A 14,106-nucleotide genomic window follows, 5' to 3' on the forward strand; every position below is an offset into this window, starting at 1 on the left:
ACCGAGACTCCAGGATGGTATGTTGCCTCCCTGGTGCAAGGGTCAAGGATGTCTCGGAGCGGGTGCAGGACATTCTAAAAAGGGAGGGAGAACAGCCAGTTGTCGTGGTGCACGTTGGTACCAATGACATAGGTAAAAAAAGGGATGAGTTCCTACGAAATGAATTTAAGGAGCTAGGAGCTAAATTAAAAAGTAGGACCTCAAAAGTAGTAATCTCGGGATTGCTACCAGTGCCACGTGCTAGTCAGAGTAGGAATCGCAGGATAGCTCAGATGAATACGTGGCTTGAGCAATGGTGCAGCAGGGAGGGATTCAAATTCCTGGGGCATTGGAACCGGTTCTGGGGGAGGTGGGACCAGTACAATCCGGACGGTCTGCACCTGGGCAGAATCGGAATCAATGTCCTCGGGGGAGTGTTTGCTAGTGCTGTTGGGGAGGAGTTAAACTAATATGGCAGGGGGATGGGAACCAATACAGGGAGATAGAGGGAAACAAAAAGGAGGCAAAAACAAAAGACAGAAAGGAGATGAGGAAAAGTGGAGGGCAGAGAAACCCAAGGCAAAGAACAAAAAGGGCCATTGTACAGCAAAATTCTAAAAGGACAGAGGGTGTTAAAAAAACAAGCCTAAAGGCTTTGTGTCTTAATGCAAGGAGTATCCGCAATAAGGTGGATGAATTAACTGTGCAAATAGATGTTAACAAATATGATGTGATTGGGATTACGGAGACGTGGCTCCAGGATGAGCAGGGCTGGGAACTCAACATCCAGGGGTATTCAACATTCAGGAAGGATAGAATAAAAGGAAAAGGAGGTGGGGTAGCATTGCTGGTTAAGGAGGAGATTAAGGCAATAGTTAGGAAGGACATTAGCTTGGATGATGTGGAATCTATATGGGTAGAGCTGCAGAACACCTAAGGGCAAAAAACGTTAGTGGGAGTTGTGTACAGACCTCCAAACAGTAGTAGTGATGTTGGGGAGGGCATCAAACAGGAAATTAGGGGTGCGTGCAATAAAGGTGCAGCAGTTATAATGGGTGACTTTAATATGCACATAGATTGGGCTAACCAAACTGGAAGCAATACGGTGGAGGAGGATTTTCTGGAATGCATAAGGGATGGTTTTTTAGACCAATATGTCGAGGAACCAACTAGGGGGGAGGCCATCTTAGACTGGGTGTTATGTAATGAGAGAGGATTAATTAGCAATCTCGTTGTGCGAGGCCCCTTGGGGAAGAGTGACCATAATATGGTGGAATTCTGCATTGGGATGGAGAATGAAACAGTTAATTCAGAGACCATGGTCCAGAACTTAAAGAAGGCTAACTTTGAAGGTATGAGGCGTGAATTGGCTGGGATGGATTGGCGAATGATACTTAAGGGGTTGACTGTGGATGGGCAATGGCAGACATTTAGAGACCGCATGGATGAACTACAACAATTGTACATTCCTGTCTGGCATAGAAATAAAAAAGGGAAGGTGGCTCAACCGTGGCTATCAAGGGAAATCAGGGATAGTATTAAAGCCAAGGAAGTGGCATACAAATTGGCCAGAAATAGCAGCGAACCTGGGGACTGGGAGAAATTTAGAACTCAGCAGAGGAGGACAAAGGGTTTGATTAGGGCAGGGAAAATGCAGTATGAGAAGAAGCTTGCCGGGAACATTAAGACGGATTGCAAATGTTTCTATAGATATGTAAAGAGAAAAAAGTTAGTAAAGACAAACGTAGGTCCTCTGCAGTCAGAATCAGGGGAAGTCATAACGGGGAACAAAGAAATGGCGGACCAATTGAACAAGTACTTTGGTTCGATATTCACGAAGGAGGACACGAACAACCTTCCGGTTATAAAAGGGGTCGGGGGGTCTAGTAAGGAGGAGGAACTGAGGGAAATCCTTATTAGCAGGGAAATTGTGTTGGGGAAATTGATGGGATTGAAGGCCGATAAATCCCCAGGGCCTGATGGACTGCATCCCAGAGTACTTAAGGAGGTGGCCTTGGAAATAGTGGATGCGTTGACAGTCATTTTCCAACATTCCATTGACTCTGGATCAGTTCCTATGGAGTGGAGGGTAGCCAATGTAACCCCACTTTTTAAAAAAGGAGGGAGAGAGAAAACAGGGAATTATAGACCGGTCAGCCTGACATCGGTAGTGGGTAAAATGATGGAATCAATTATTAAGGATGTCATAGCAGTGCATTTGGAAAGAGGTGACATGATAGGTCCAAGTCAGCATGGATTTGTGAAAGGGAAATCATGCTTGACAAATCTTCTGGAATTTTTTGAGGATGTTTCCAGTAGAGTGGATTAGGGAGAACCAGTTGATGTGGTATATTTGGACTTTCAGAAGGCGTTCGACAAGGTCCCACACAAGAGATTGATGTGCAAAGTTAGAGCACATGGGATTGGGGGTAGTGTACTGACATGGATTGAGAACTGGTTGTCAGACAGGAAGCAAAGAGTAGGAGTAAATGGGTACTTTTCAGAATGGCAGGCAGTGACTAGTGGGGTACCGCAAGGTTCTGTGCTGGGGCCCCAGCTGTTTACACTGTACATTAATGATTTAGATGAGGGGATTAAATGTAGTATCTCCAAATTTGCGGATGACACTAAGTTGGGTGGCAGTGTGAGCTGCGAGGAGGATGCTGTGAGGCTGCAGAGCGACTTGGATAGGTTAGGTGAGTGGGCAAATGCATGGCAGATGAAGTATAATGTGGATTAATGTGAGGTTATCCATTTTGGTGGTAAAAACAGAGACAGACTATTATCTGAATGGTGACAGATTAGGAAAAGGGGAGGTGCAAAGAGACCTTGGTGTCATGGTACATCAGTCATTGAAGGTTGGCATGCAGGTGCAGCAGGCGGTTAAGAAAGCAAATGGCATGTTGGCCTTCATAGCAAGGGGATTTGAGTACAGGGGCAGGGAGGTGTTGCTACAGTTGTACAGGGCATTGGTGAGGCCACACCTGGAGTATTGTGTACAGTTTTGGTCTCCTAACCTGAGGAAGGACATTCTTGCTATTGAGGGAGTGCAGCGAAGGTTCACCAGACTGATTCCCGGGATGGCGGGACTGACATAGCAAGAAAGACTGGATCAACTGGGCTTGTATTCACTGGAGTTCAGAAGAATGAGAGGGGACCTCATAGAAACATTTAAAATTCTGACGGGGTTAGACAGGTTAGATGCAAGAAGAATGTTCCCAATGTTGGGGAAGTCCAGAACCAGAGGTCACAGTCTAAGGATAAGGGGTAAGCCAGTTAGGACCGAGATGCGGAGGAACTTCTTCACCCAGAGAGTGGTGAACCTGTGGAATTCTCTACCACAGAAAGTTGTTGAGGCCAATTCACTAAATATATTCAAAAAGGAGTTAGATGAGGTCCTTACTACTAGGGGGATCAAGGGGTATGGCGAGAAAGCAGGAATGTGGTACTGAAGTTGAATGTTCAGCCATGAACTCATTGAATGGCGGTGCAGGCTAGAAAGGCCGAATGGCCTACTCCTGCACCTATTTTCTATGTTTCTATGTTTCTAACATAACCACTATGCTACCGTACTCCCCAATGCATTTAAGGGGAAGCCAGTTAAGGAGACAGGAATAGAAGGTTATGCCGATTCAGTTAGATGGCTCATTGGAATCCTTGGCAAGAGGTTAGTTTATCTGAATTAACTGAGGTTCATGTGCAGCAGAAACAGCGGCATAGACCAGTTGGGCCGAATGTCCTGTTTCAGTGCTGTAAAATTCTATGTAATCCTCATCCCTCCGTCAGTACGGCACCAACCCCCGATCCTATATTTTGTACAGCATTGCGCCACAATATCTTTGTAACGCATCTCACTGATTTATTTTACTCTGGTCGCTGTGAGGCCAACATGAAACTGCAAATATTTAAACCATAGCATGAGGCCAGTCCTGACTGCAAATAGGCCTGTGTTGCTTGGTGAGAGCTATTACATGCATTTATGAGTATCCCGTTAATAAGGATTAAAGCCTACAACACATGTCAGACAGAATGTGACCATTTAAAATAAAACGAGGACTTACCGTCATTACGTGTTTAAAATTTCTTATGGTGATAATTTCTTTCTGCTCTGGCTCTTCATCCTGAGCATCATAGCCTTCGTCAAAGTTTCCTTCTGCCGCTAGTCCCTCATCCAGAATGTTGGTCATGCGATCTATCAAGTGTTCAAGTGGAGGGCTGAGCTCTCGTTCTTCATTATCCTTCAGACCCCAATCCAAGGCTTTGTAAACAAGAATCCCCACCGATTCAATCACCTGTGATGGAGGGGGTGAAAAATACATTTTTAGAAGGATGACAAAAAACGCTTTTTAGGAACAGGAGGAGGTCATTCAGCCCTTCGAGCCTGCTCCACCGTTCAATTAGACCATGGCTGGCCTGTATCTTAACTCCATTGGCCCACCTTGGTTCCGAATTCTTTAATGCCCTTGTCTAACAAAAATCTATCAATCTCAATTTTGAAATTTTCAGTTGAACCTCCCCGCCACCCCCCCCCCTCCTCACAGCTTTTTGGGGGAGAGAGTTCTAGATTTCCACTACCCTTTACGTGAGGAAGTGCCTCCTGATGTCACCCCTAAATGGCCTAGCTTTAATTTTAAGGTTATACCCCCTTTGTTCTGGACTCCTTCACCAGAGGAAAGAGTTTCTCTCTATCCACCCTCCTTTTAATCATCTTGAACGCTTCAATTAAATCACTCCTTGACTCATGGGAATACAAGCCTGGTCGATGTAACCTGTCCTCACAATTTAATTATTTTACACCCGCTATCATTTACTTCCTGGCTGCAAATACTTTCTCAAAGGGGGTGGGGAAGCCCTTAAGAAACCAGCAAGTCCATCGTTGGCCTGTCATTTAATCACTCCTGCCTTCCACCCTTTTGTTCTGTCCACAGCCAGGCCAGAAATGGCTCCCTCCATAGAAACATAGAAACTAGGTGCAGGAGTTGGTCATTCAGCCCTTCGAGCCTGCACCACCATTCAATAAGATCATGGCTGATCATTCACCTCAGTACCCCTTTTCTGCTTTCTCTCCATACCGCTTGATCCCCTTAGCCTTAAGGGCCATATCTAACTCCCTCTTGAATATATCCAATGAACTGGCATCAACAACTCTCTGCGGCAGGGAATTCCACAGATTCACAATTCTCTGAGTGAAGAAGTTTCTCCTCATCTCAGTCCTAAATGGCTTACCCCTTATCCTAAGACTGTGTCCCCTGGTTCTGGACTTTCCCAACATCCATGTCATGGCCATTTTAATATCTTCAGCCAGGGGTACTCTGCACCTCCAGAGACACCACCACCAATTCACTATAAAATTAATTACATAGAATATACAATGCAGAAACAGGCCATTCGGCCCAATCAGTCCATGCCGGCGTTTATGCTCAAACCTCCTCCAGAAGGCTACCAGAACTGTACAGAGTGTGGTCTAACCAAGGTTCGATACAGGTTTAGCATAACTTGTCAATTCTATACCTCTAGAAATAAACCTAGTGCTTAGTTTGCTTTTTTCATCATCATAGGCAGTCCCTCGAAATCGAGGAAGACTTTTATGGCCTTGCTAACCTGTGTCACAACGTTTAGTCATTTGTGTATTTGTTCCTCTACCCCAGCTAGACTCTCACCCTCTAAGTAATAAGTATTCTTCCTGCCAAAATGTAGTACCTCACATTTATCTGGGTTGAACTTCATTTGCCAATTATATGTCTCTTCTGCAAGTTTATTAATGTCCTCCTGTAATTTGTTGCAGTCCTCCTCAGTATTGACAATTTGCTGTCTTCCGCATATTTAGAAATTGTGTTTTTGATTCCAAAGTCTAAATCATTAATATAAATTGTAAACAATGGTCCCAGCACTGATCCTTGTGGAACACTACTCCCCACCTGCCCTTTACCCCTACTCTCTGCTTTCTGTCTTGAAGCCAGCTCGCGATCCATTCTGCTACTTGTCCCTGACTCCGCATTCTCTGACTTTGTTCATCAGTCTATTATGGGGTACCTTATCGAAGGCCATTTGAAAATCTAGATAAATTACATCTCCTGCATTACCATCGTCTACTTTCTCTGAGTAGACAACGAGGTTGGTCAAGCAAGACTTTCCCTTTTGAAATCCATGCTGACTATTTGTTATTATATTTTTGGTTATCTAGATTTTCTTCTATTTTCTCCTTTAGTAGGGATTCCATTATTTTTGGGACGTCATCAAGGTTCAGGCCGGTGATTGGAGCGTGAGCAGGTACAGCAGGAGCGGCGAGAGAATGTAGAGGGATGTGATCGGGGCCCAGGAGGGGCGAGAGTTCGGGGGCCAGAAGAGGCAAGGACCCAGGGGCAGCACGGACCAGCCCACACTGCAATATGTGCGCGTACTAGGTCCATGCAGCAGAGCTGGTCTCCGGTTGTCTTGGGTACTCCTTGCCACTGGACCAAGACCTAGCTCGGTCAAGCCCGTGTGGTGGCTGGTGTGCAACGGTCACCATGTTAAAAAAATCCACGCACAGGCATCTTCCACCCTTCAAAATGTAGTTTGGGATCTGGAGTATCAGGTCCTTCATTGAAACACCTGTGAACTCATCCCTTTTCGGCATGGAAGCAAGTCACCCTCGCCTCGAGGGACTGCCTATGATGATGATGATGACTGGTCTATAATTCCCTGGACATGTTCTATCCCCTTCTTAAATATAGATATAACGTTATCTATCCGCCAGTCCTCTGGCACTACACCTTTTTCCAACGAATTATTAAATATGTGCAAGGCCTCTGCTATCTCTGCTGAATCCGGGACAGTACTGTTGCCAAAAACTCTCCAGGCTTGTCCTGGAGTCTCCAGGAATTAATCTTCTGGACGTTGCTGTGAGCAAACCCTGGGAGAAAAATCACAGGGGGTGCCTTTGGTATGTTTTTTTTTTTCTTTGAACACTGCTAATAGTTGTAAAAATATTGAAGATGAGAAAAAAGACTGTTTGACTGGACGGGGCGGTTGGAGGCAGGCAGTCGTGTGGCGAAGCCTCCAGGAATATGTCCAACCAGAGTTGGCAATCCGAAGGCAGGTACACTGTACAGAAGACAACAGATAATACTACAAGTATGTCTTCAGTCGTTCCACAGATTACACTCATTTTACTTCACCACATTCAGCAATAAATAACTGCTTCATCCTTCAAAGTGTGTGGGAAATCCAATCCTAGAAAGGTATCAGCTGTGGCTCAGCAGGTCGCACTCTCACCTCCGAGTCAGAAGGTGGTGAGTTCAAGTCCCATTCCTGGGATTCAAGCGCAAAAATCTAGGCTGACACTCACTGTCGGAGATGTTGTCTTTTAGTTGAGGCGTTAAACCGAGGCCCAGTCTGCTCTCTCAAGTGGACGTAAAAGATCCCATGGCACTATTTCGAAGAAGAGCAGAGGAGTTATCCCCGGTGTCCTGGTCAATATTTATCCCTCAATCAACATAACAAAAACAGATTACCTGGTCATTTTCTACTTGCTGTTTGTGGGAGCTTGCTGTGCGCAAATTGGCTGCTGCGTTTCCCACATCACAACAGTGACTACACTCCAAAAGTACTTCATTGGCTGTAAAGCGCTTTGAGACGTCCGGTTGTCGTGAAAGGCGCGAAATAAATGCAAGTCTTTCTTTCTTTCCCCTTCCCCCCCATTCCGTGACTACCAGGGACCACCCACAAGGGTCGCTGGCTGCGGCCTCCAGCCACTGCCCATGCCCTCCGGCCAGCCAGGGTGTTGAGCAGGTCTCTGCAGAGACCCTACCATTAAGATCGGCGGGGTTCCCTCTAATTTTTTTTTCCCCCGTGCGTGGTCCCTTTAAATTTGCTTCCCAGCCACAACATGCCCGGCATTTCCAGCGCCAACAGCTTGTGAGCGGCTTGTGCGGGAGTTCCCACCTGATTGGTAGCTGCGGACCTTAGGGGGAACAATGGCCTCCACATTGCCAGCCTTGCCGGGTTCTTTGCCCGCTACTGGGCTCCCCTGCACCCCCATCCACCCTGCTCACCCCCTGTAAAAATCGAGGCAAATGCGTTTTTTTTTAGCAAAAATGTGTTTTCATTAGTGTGCAGAATATGATATTGTGCGCAAGAACTCTATTAAATAGTGCAGTGATAATGTTACAATGAAGAGCTCAGATAGACTGTCTTACAGGAGCTCCTCACCCCACAGGCCACTGCATAATGTAATTTTGTACCCCTTCCTTTGGTGTTCCTGTTTGTCAGCCATGGCTCAGAGGGTAGCACCCTCGCCTCTGGGTCAGAAGGTCGTGGGTTCAAGTCTCGCTCCAGAGAATTCAGCACAAAAATCTAGGCTGACGCTGCAGTGCAGTGCTGAGGGAGTGCTGCACTGTCGGAGGTGCCGTCTTTCGGATGAGACGTTAAACCAAGGCCCCCATCTGTTCTCTCAGGTGCACTTTTTCGAAGAAGAGCAGGGGATTTATCCCTGGTGTGCTAGCCAATATTTATCCTTCAATCAACATACATGATCTGGTCATTATCACATTGCTGTTTGTGGGAGCTTGCTGTGTGCATGTTGGCTGCTGCGTTTCCCACATTACAACAGTGATTACACTCCAAAAGTACTTCATTGGCTGTAAAGTAGTTTGAGATGAAAGGCGCAAAATAAATGCAAGTCTTTCTTTTCTTTTATAAGAACATAAGAAATAGGAGCAGGAATAGGCCATACGGCCCCTCGAGCCTGCTCCGCCATTCAATAAGATCATGGCTGATCTGATCATGGACTCAGTTCCACTTCCCTGCCCGCTCCCCATAACCCCTTATCGTTTAAGAAAGTGTCTATCTCTGTCTTAAATTTATTCAATGTCCCAACTTCCACAGCTCTCTGAGGCAGCGAATTCCACAGATTAACTACCCTCAGAGAAGAAATTTCTCCTCATCTCAGTTTTAAATGGGCGGCCCCTTACTCTAAAATCTTATTCTAAGTTCTAGTCTCCCCCATCAGTGGAAACATTGGCCCCAAGTTTCGTGCCGCGGCGAAAACGGCGCACCTCCGAGCTGGGCGGCTGTTTTTTGCGCCGAAAACTGTGCCAAAAAAAATCCGATATTCTGAGCTCGATGTCTGCTTCGCAGCAGGGGGCGGAGCCTAACACTCGCACCGATTTTCTAAGCAGCAGGAGGCGGGTACAATTTAAATTAGCCTTCGTGGTACCGGCAACCCTGCGCTTGCGTGTTGGAGCGTGCGCGCACGCGCAGTCTCACACAAACATTGGCACGCGGCCATTTTTAAAAATACTGCAGAACAAGTGAAGATTTGTTTCTTGGACCCCTGCAAAGGCTTGTAATTTAATTTTTTTTTTGATATTTGTGTGTGTGAGGGAGTGCTTTTAGCAGCACTGCTAAATAAATCACCTGCTGAAATCAGTGAGTTCAGCTTTTCACTGCTAAACTTGCAGAACCGGTGCCTGCAAATTAAGGACTGTGTGTTTGGAGAAATAAGAGTGCCAATTCAACTTTGCAATGGATCAACATCCACCAAGAACAAAGAATTTCCTGCATGAGGAAGTGGAGATATTAGTCAACGTAATTGAGCAGAGATGGCAGGAGCTAGATACCAGCAACAGAGGTCGCATAAAAGTGCCACCAAAAGAAATGAAGAAACGCTGGAACCAAGTTGCAGAAGATTACTGCGCAGTGGTGCATACCAGGAGATCTGGAAGTCAGTGTAAAAAGAAATGGCACGACCTTGGTCAAGTCGTTAGTGTAAGTAATATTTCCCATTTTTAATTTAATCGTAATTGTAACCTGGCTATCTGTATGTCCCACCTTGCAGACTGACACTCTGTAAAAAGTTATATTTTACTCTTTGCAGAAGAAATTGGCCCACAACAAAAGGGAGGCAACTCGGACAGGAGGAGGCATGCCCAATCTGCATCCACTGACACCCTTGGAACAAAGGGTAGCTGCTATGATGAGTCGGACGTGGAGTAAAGCAATCAGTACAGCACAAGCTGGGCCCGCACGCGAGGAAGAGGGTAAGTCCTGAAAATGCATCATGGCCCTTTAAATCAACCTGCTGCCTGGCCTGCTATGTGTGAGAGTACTCATGCCACTCACCCGGCCTCCTCCCTTGATGTTAAGCATTTGACTGTTCTGATGTATTTTGCAGAACATGACGACGACGACGACGCTGCCAACCCTGAGGATCCTGAGGGTACAGAACAAGAACCAGTACAACCAGCTGCGGACGATCCAGACTGGATGATGGCAGCGATGACTGAACTGTCTGCAGGGGAGAGCTTCCAATTTAATGTTTATGAGCCCCCATCAAGGGGCATCAGAGTTTCAACCCCTAGCATAGGTCTTGGTTCCACCTTCCATGGTTTCGCTTCCGATGTTGCAGGTCCCAGTGGTGCTGCTGGTATAATGCAGCATTCTACAGTCAGTGCACTACCGTCCCAGCCTGCGCCTCCCTCTCGCACAGGTTCTGGTTCCACCTACTATGGTTTTGATTCCGACGCTTCGGGTCCCAGTGCTGCTGCTGATATCATGGAGCAGTTTACACCCATTCGTCCAACATCCCAGCCCACGGCTCGCACTCGAGTGCTGTCGTCTGGAACACCGAGCGTCCTCCGGAATGGTCCAGGCAGTGGAATCGCTTTTTCAATATGCCAATGGTCCTCTCAATGATGCTGCGTGTCGCAATGTGCGCCATGTTGTATTGACGGTCAGCTTCTGTCCGTGTCACGCGTAGGGGCGTCATGAGCCAGGTGGTCAGGCCATACCCTTTGTCTCCCAGTAGCCAGCTCAGACCTTCTGGCTGCTGCTGAAACATGTCAGATAGAACGCTGTCGCGTAGGATGAACGCATCGTGGGTGCTGCCAGGGTATCTCGCATCGACTGACATGATGCGCTGCTTGTCGTCACACACGAGCTGCACATTGATAGAGTGAAAACCTTTCCTATTTCGGTACTGCTCAGATTCCTCCACAGGTGCTCGCAAGGCTACGTGGGTCCAATCAATGCAGCCCTGTACCTTTGGGAAGCCGGCAATCCTGAAGAAGCCCACAGCCCTCTCATGGATCGCTTGTGCGGTCATTGGGAAATTGATGAAGTCATTCCTTTGCGCATAAAGTGCAGTCGTGACCTGGTAACGCAGGCATGTATTGCACGTTGAGAGATGGCACACACATCTCCAGTTGTAGACTGAAACGATCCCGAGGCATAGAAAGAAAGTGCAGCTGTTACCTTCACTTCAACAGACAAGGCAGTTATCCTTCTGCTTCTGGACTGCAAATCTGCTCTCACCATATCACAGATCTCAGTGACAACTTCTCTGCGAAAAGGCAGCCTTTTCACACAATCAGCCTCGCTCATGTCCAGGTACGCCTGGTTCGATATTGTCGACGTGGGTAAGGTCTCCTGCCCATCAACCTACGGGCTACGATGTTCCTGGTGCGGTGAGCTCGAATCAATTCTCTCCTATGCAGTGAATTGCTGGCAAACCATTGCATAATATGTGGTGTTGACAATGCAGCACCCATTCAAATGTAAATATAAAACTGTCGATGTGGCTGCCTCTCCCTGTCCAAATGGCCTCAGTCCCCCTCACAGCTCGAAGCCTGCTGCTGTATCTTCGGCTGCCGGCCAGCCACTGACGCCGCCCCTAAAGCATGGCCGAATGGCCTCAAGCACCTTAATGAGCTGCGTGTGTCCTGTGTTGATTCTTCGGCTGCCGGCCAGCCACTGACGCCGCTGATATCTCATGGCCGAATGGCCTCACATCGGTCTGCTGATTCTTCGGCTGCCGGCCAGCCACTGACGCCGCTGCTATCTCATGGCCGAATGGCCTCACATCGGTCTGCTGATTCTTCGGCTGCCGGCCAGCCACTGACGCCGCTGATATCTCATGGCCGAATGGCCTCGGGTCCGTCCGGTGCTACTTCTTCGCGGCCAGCCACAAAGAGAATGAAGGCCTGCCTCAAGCACTGCAGCTCAGCTCGAAGCTTGCTGCCGCTGCCGTCGAGACACTGACGCTACACCGCTGCCTGTCTCCAACATGAAAGGCCTGCCTGAAGCATTTTCACACAGGTAGGAACATGGTTTATTTAATCTTTTCTTTGCTTATAAATTTTTATTCAGGTTGGATTTATTTGTATAATATTTGTATTATTTGTATAACTAAGGATTGATTGTAAAATTTAATGACTTCCCTTCCCCCCCTCACCCCCCACCTCATTCCCTACGCCTAATTTGTAACCTACGCCTGATTTTCTAAAGTGTAGACAAGGTTTTTTCGAGCGTACAAAAATCTTCACTTACTCCATTCTAAGTTAGTTTGGAGTAAGTTTTCACTCACGAAACTTTGAAATCAGGCGTAAGTGGCCGGACACGCCCCCTTTTGAAAAAAAAATTCTGTTCCAAAGTGAAACTGTTCTACCTGACTAGAACTGGAGCAAACTAAATGTGGAGAATTCCGATTTCTAAGATACTCTAAGGAGCAAATCATGTGGAAACTTGGGGCCATTCTCTCTGCATCCACCTCGTCAAGCCCCCTCATAATCTTACACGTTTCGATAAGATCACCTCTCATTCTTCTGAATTCCAATGAGTCGAGGCTTAACCTACTCAACCTTTCCTCATATGTCAACCCCCTCATCCCCGAATCAACCTATTGAACCTTCTCTGAACTGCCTCCAAAGCAAGTATATCCTTTCGTAAATATGGAAACCAAAACTGCACGCAGTATTCCAGGTCTATATATTATTTCAAAAATCATCTGCAGGGTGCATGTCATCTACCCACAAACCCTGCTTCACGTTGTCCCAGTTTTTCGCTCCTACCGTTTTGTCAGTACTGGTACTTTAGTAAATGTTTGCTCGGTTGAAAATATTCAGTGCTCTGCAATTTTACTGGAAATAACAGATAAAATTTTCACCAACAGGAATATTCCCTCACTCTGATTTTACTTGTGACTTCGTACCGTCTCCTTAAATGTTTGTTGTAAAAAAAAATTTGTAACTCTGCACACAAAACAAAAAAGGATTTTTTTAAATTCTTAGAAGGATCAATATGTAGCACTATATGCAGGATCACACTGTTCCGAGACGTGTTGTGCAGAGACTGCACACTGTACTCTGTACCAGAACCGAGAGAGTACACTCTCAGCAAAGACTGAACAGGCTGGGCCTCCTAACTCTAGAAAAGAGAAACGGAGAGGTGACCTGATTGAGGTCTTTAACATTATGAAGGGGTTCGACAGGGTAGACTTGGAGAAGATGTCTCCACTTGTGGCAGGGTCCAAAATTAGGGGTCATCAATATAAGATGGTAACCAATAAATCAAATAAGGGACTCAGGAGAAAATTCTTTACCGAGAGAGTGGTGGGACTATGGAACTCACTACGGTTGATGCGAATAGCATAGATGCATTTAAGGGGAAGCTAGATAAATGCATGAGGGTGAAAAGAATACTAGGATATGTTGATGGGGTTCATAGAAACATAGAAAATAGGTACAGGAGTAGGCCATTCGGCCCTTCGAGCCTGCACCACCATGCAATAAGATCATGGCTAATCATTCCCTCAGTACACCTTTCCTGCTTTCTTTCCATACCCCTTGATCCCCTTAGTCGTAAGAGCCATATCTAACTCCCTCTTAAATATATCCAATGAACTGGCATCAACAACTCTCCACAGGTTCTGTAGGGAATTCCACAGGTTAACAACTCTCTGAGTGAAGAAGTTTCTCCATCTCAGTACAAAATGGCCTACCCCTTACCCTAAGACTGTGTCCCCTGGGAACAGGGAATTATTGACTGGTCAGCCTGACATCGGTAGTGGATAAAATGATGGAATCAATTATTAAGGATGTCAGAGCAGCGCATTTGGAAAGAGGTGACATGATAGGTCCAAGTCAGCATGGATTTGTGAAAGGGAAATCATGCTTGACAAATCTTCTGGAATTTTTTGAGGATGTTTCCAGTAGAGTGGACAAGGGAGAACCAGTTGATGTGGTGTATTTGGACTTTCAGAAGGCTTTCGACAAGGTCCCACACAAGAGATTAATGTGCAAAGTTAAAGCACATGGGATTGGGGGTAGTGTGCTGACGTGGATTGAGAACTGGTTGTCAGACAGGAAG

The 14,106-nt window shown here is 46.5% G+C and overlaps 1 protein-coding gene across 4 annotated transcripts in view; it reads right to left on the minus strand.

Moving 5' to 3' along the window:
• Positions 1–14,106, minus strand: part of LOC139277661 (protein spire homolog 1-like) — a 377,805-nt gene that overhangs the window by 191,840 nt on the left and 171,859 nt on the right. For all 4 annotated transcript variants that reach the window (XM_070896458.1, XM_070896440.1, XM_070896449.1 and 1 more), the window contains exon 3: positions 4,041–4,271. In XM_070896458.1, the coding sequence (XP_070752559.1) occupies positions 4,041–4,271 (231 nt within the window). The remainder of the gene's footprint in view (positions 1–4,040; positions 4,272–14,106) is intronic.

Source organism: Pristiophorus japonicus, chromosome 1, assembly GCF_044704955.1.
Source record: "Pristiophorus japonicus isolate sPriJap1 chromosome 1, sPriJap1.hap1, whole genome shotgun sequence".
In the NCBI taxonomy this organism is placed as follows: Eukaryota; Metazoa; Chordata; class Chondrichthyes; family Pristiophoridae; genus Pristiophorus; species Pristiophorus japonicus.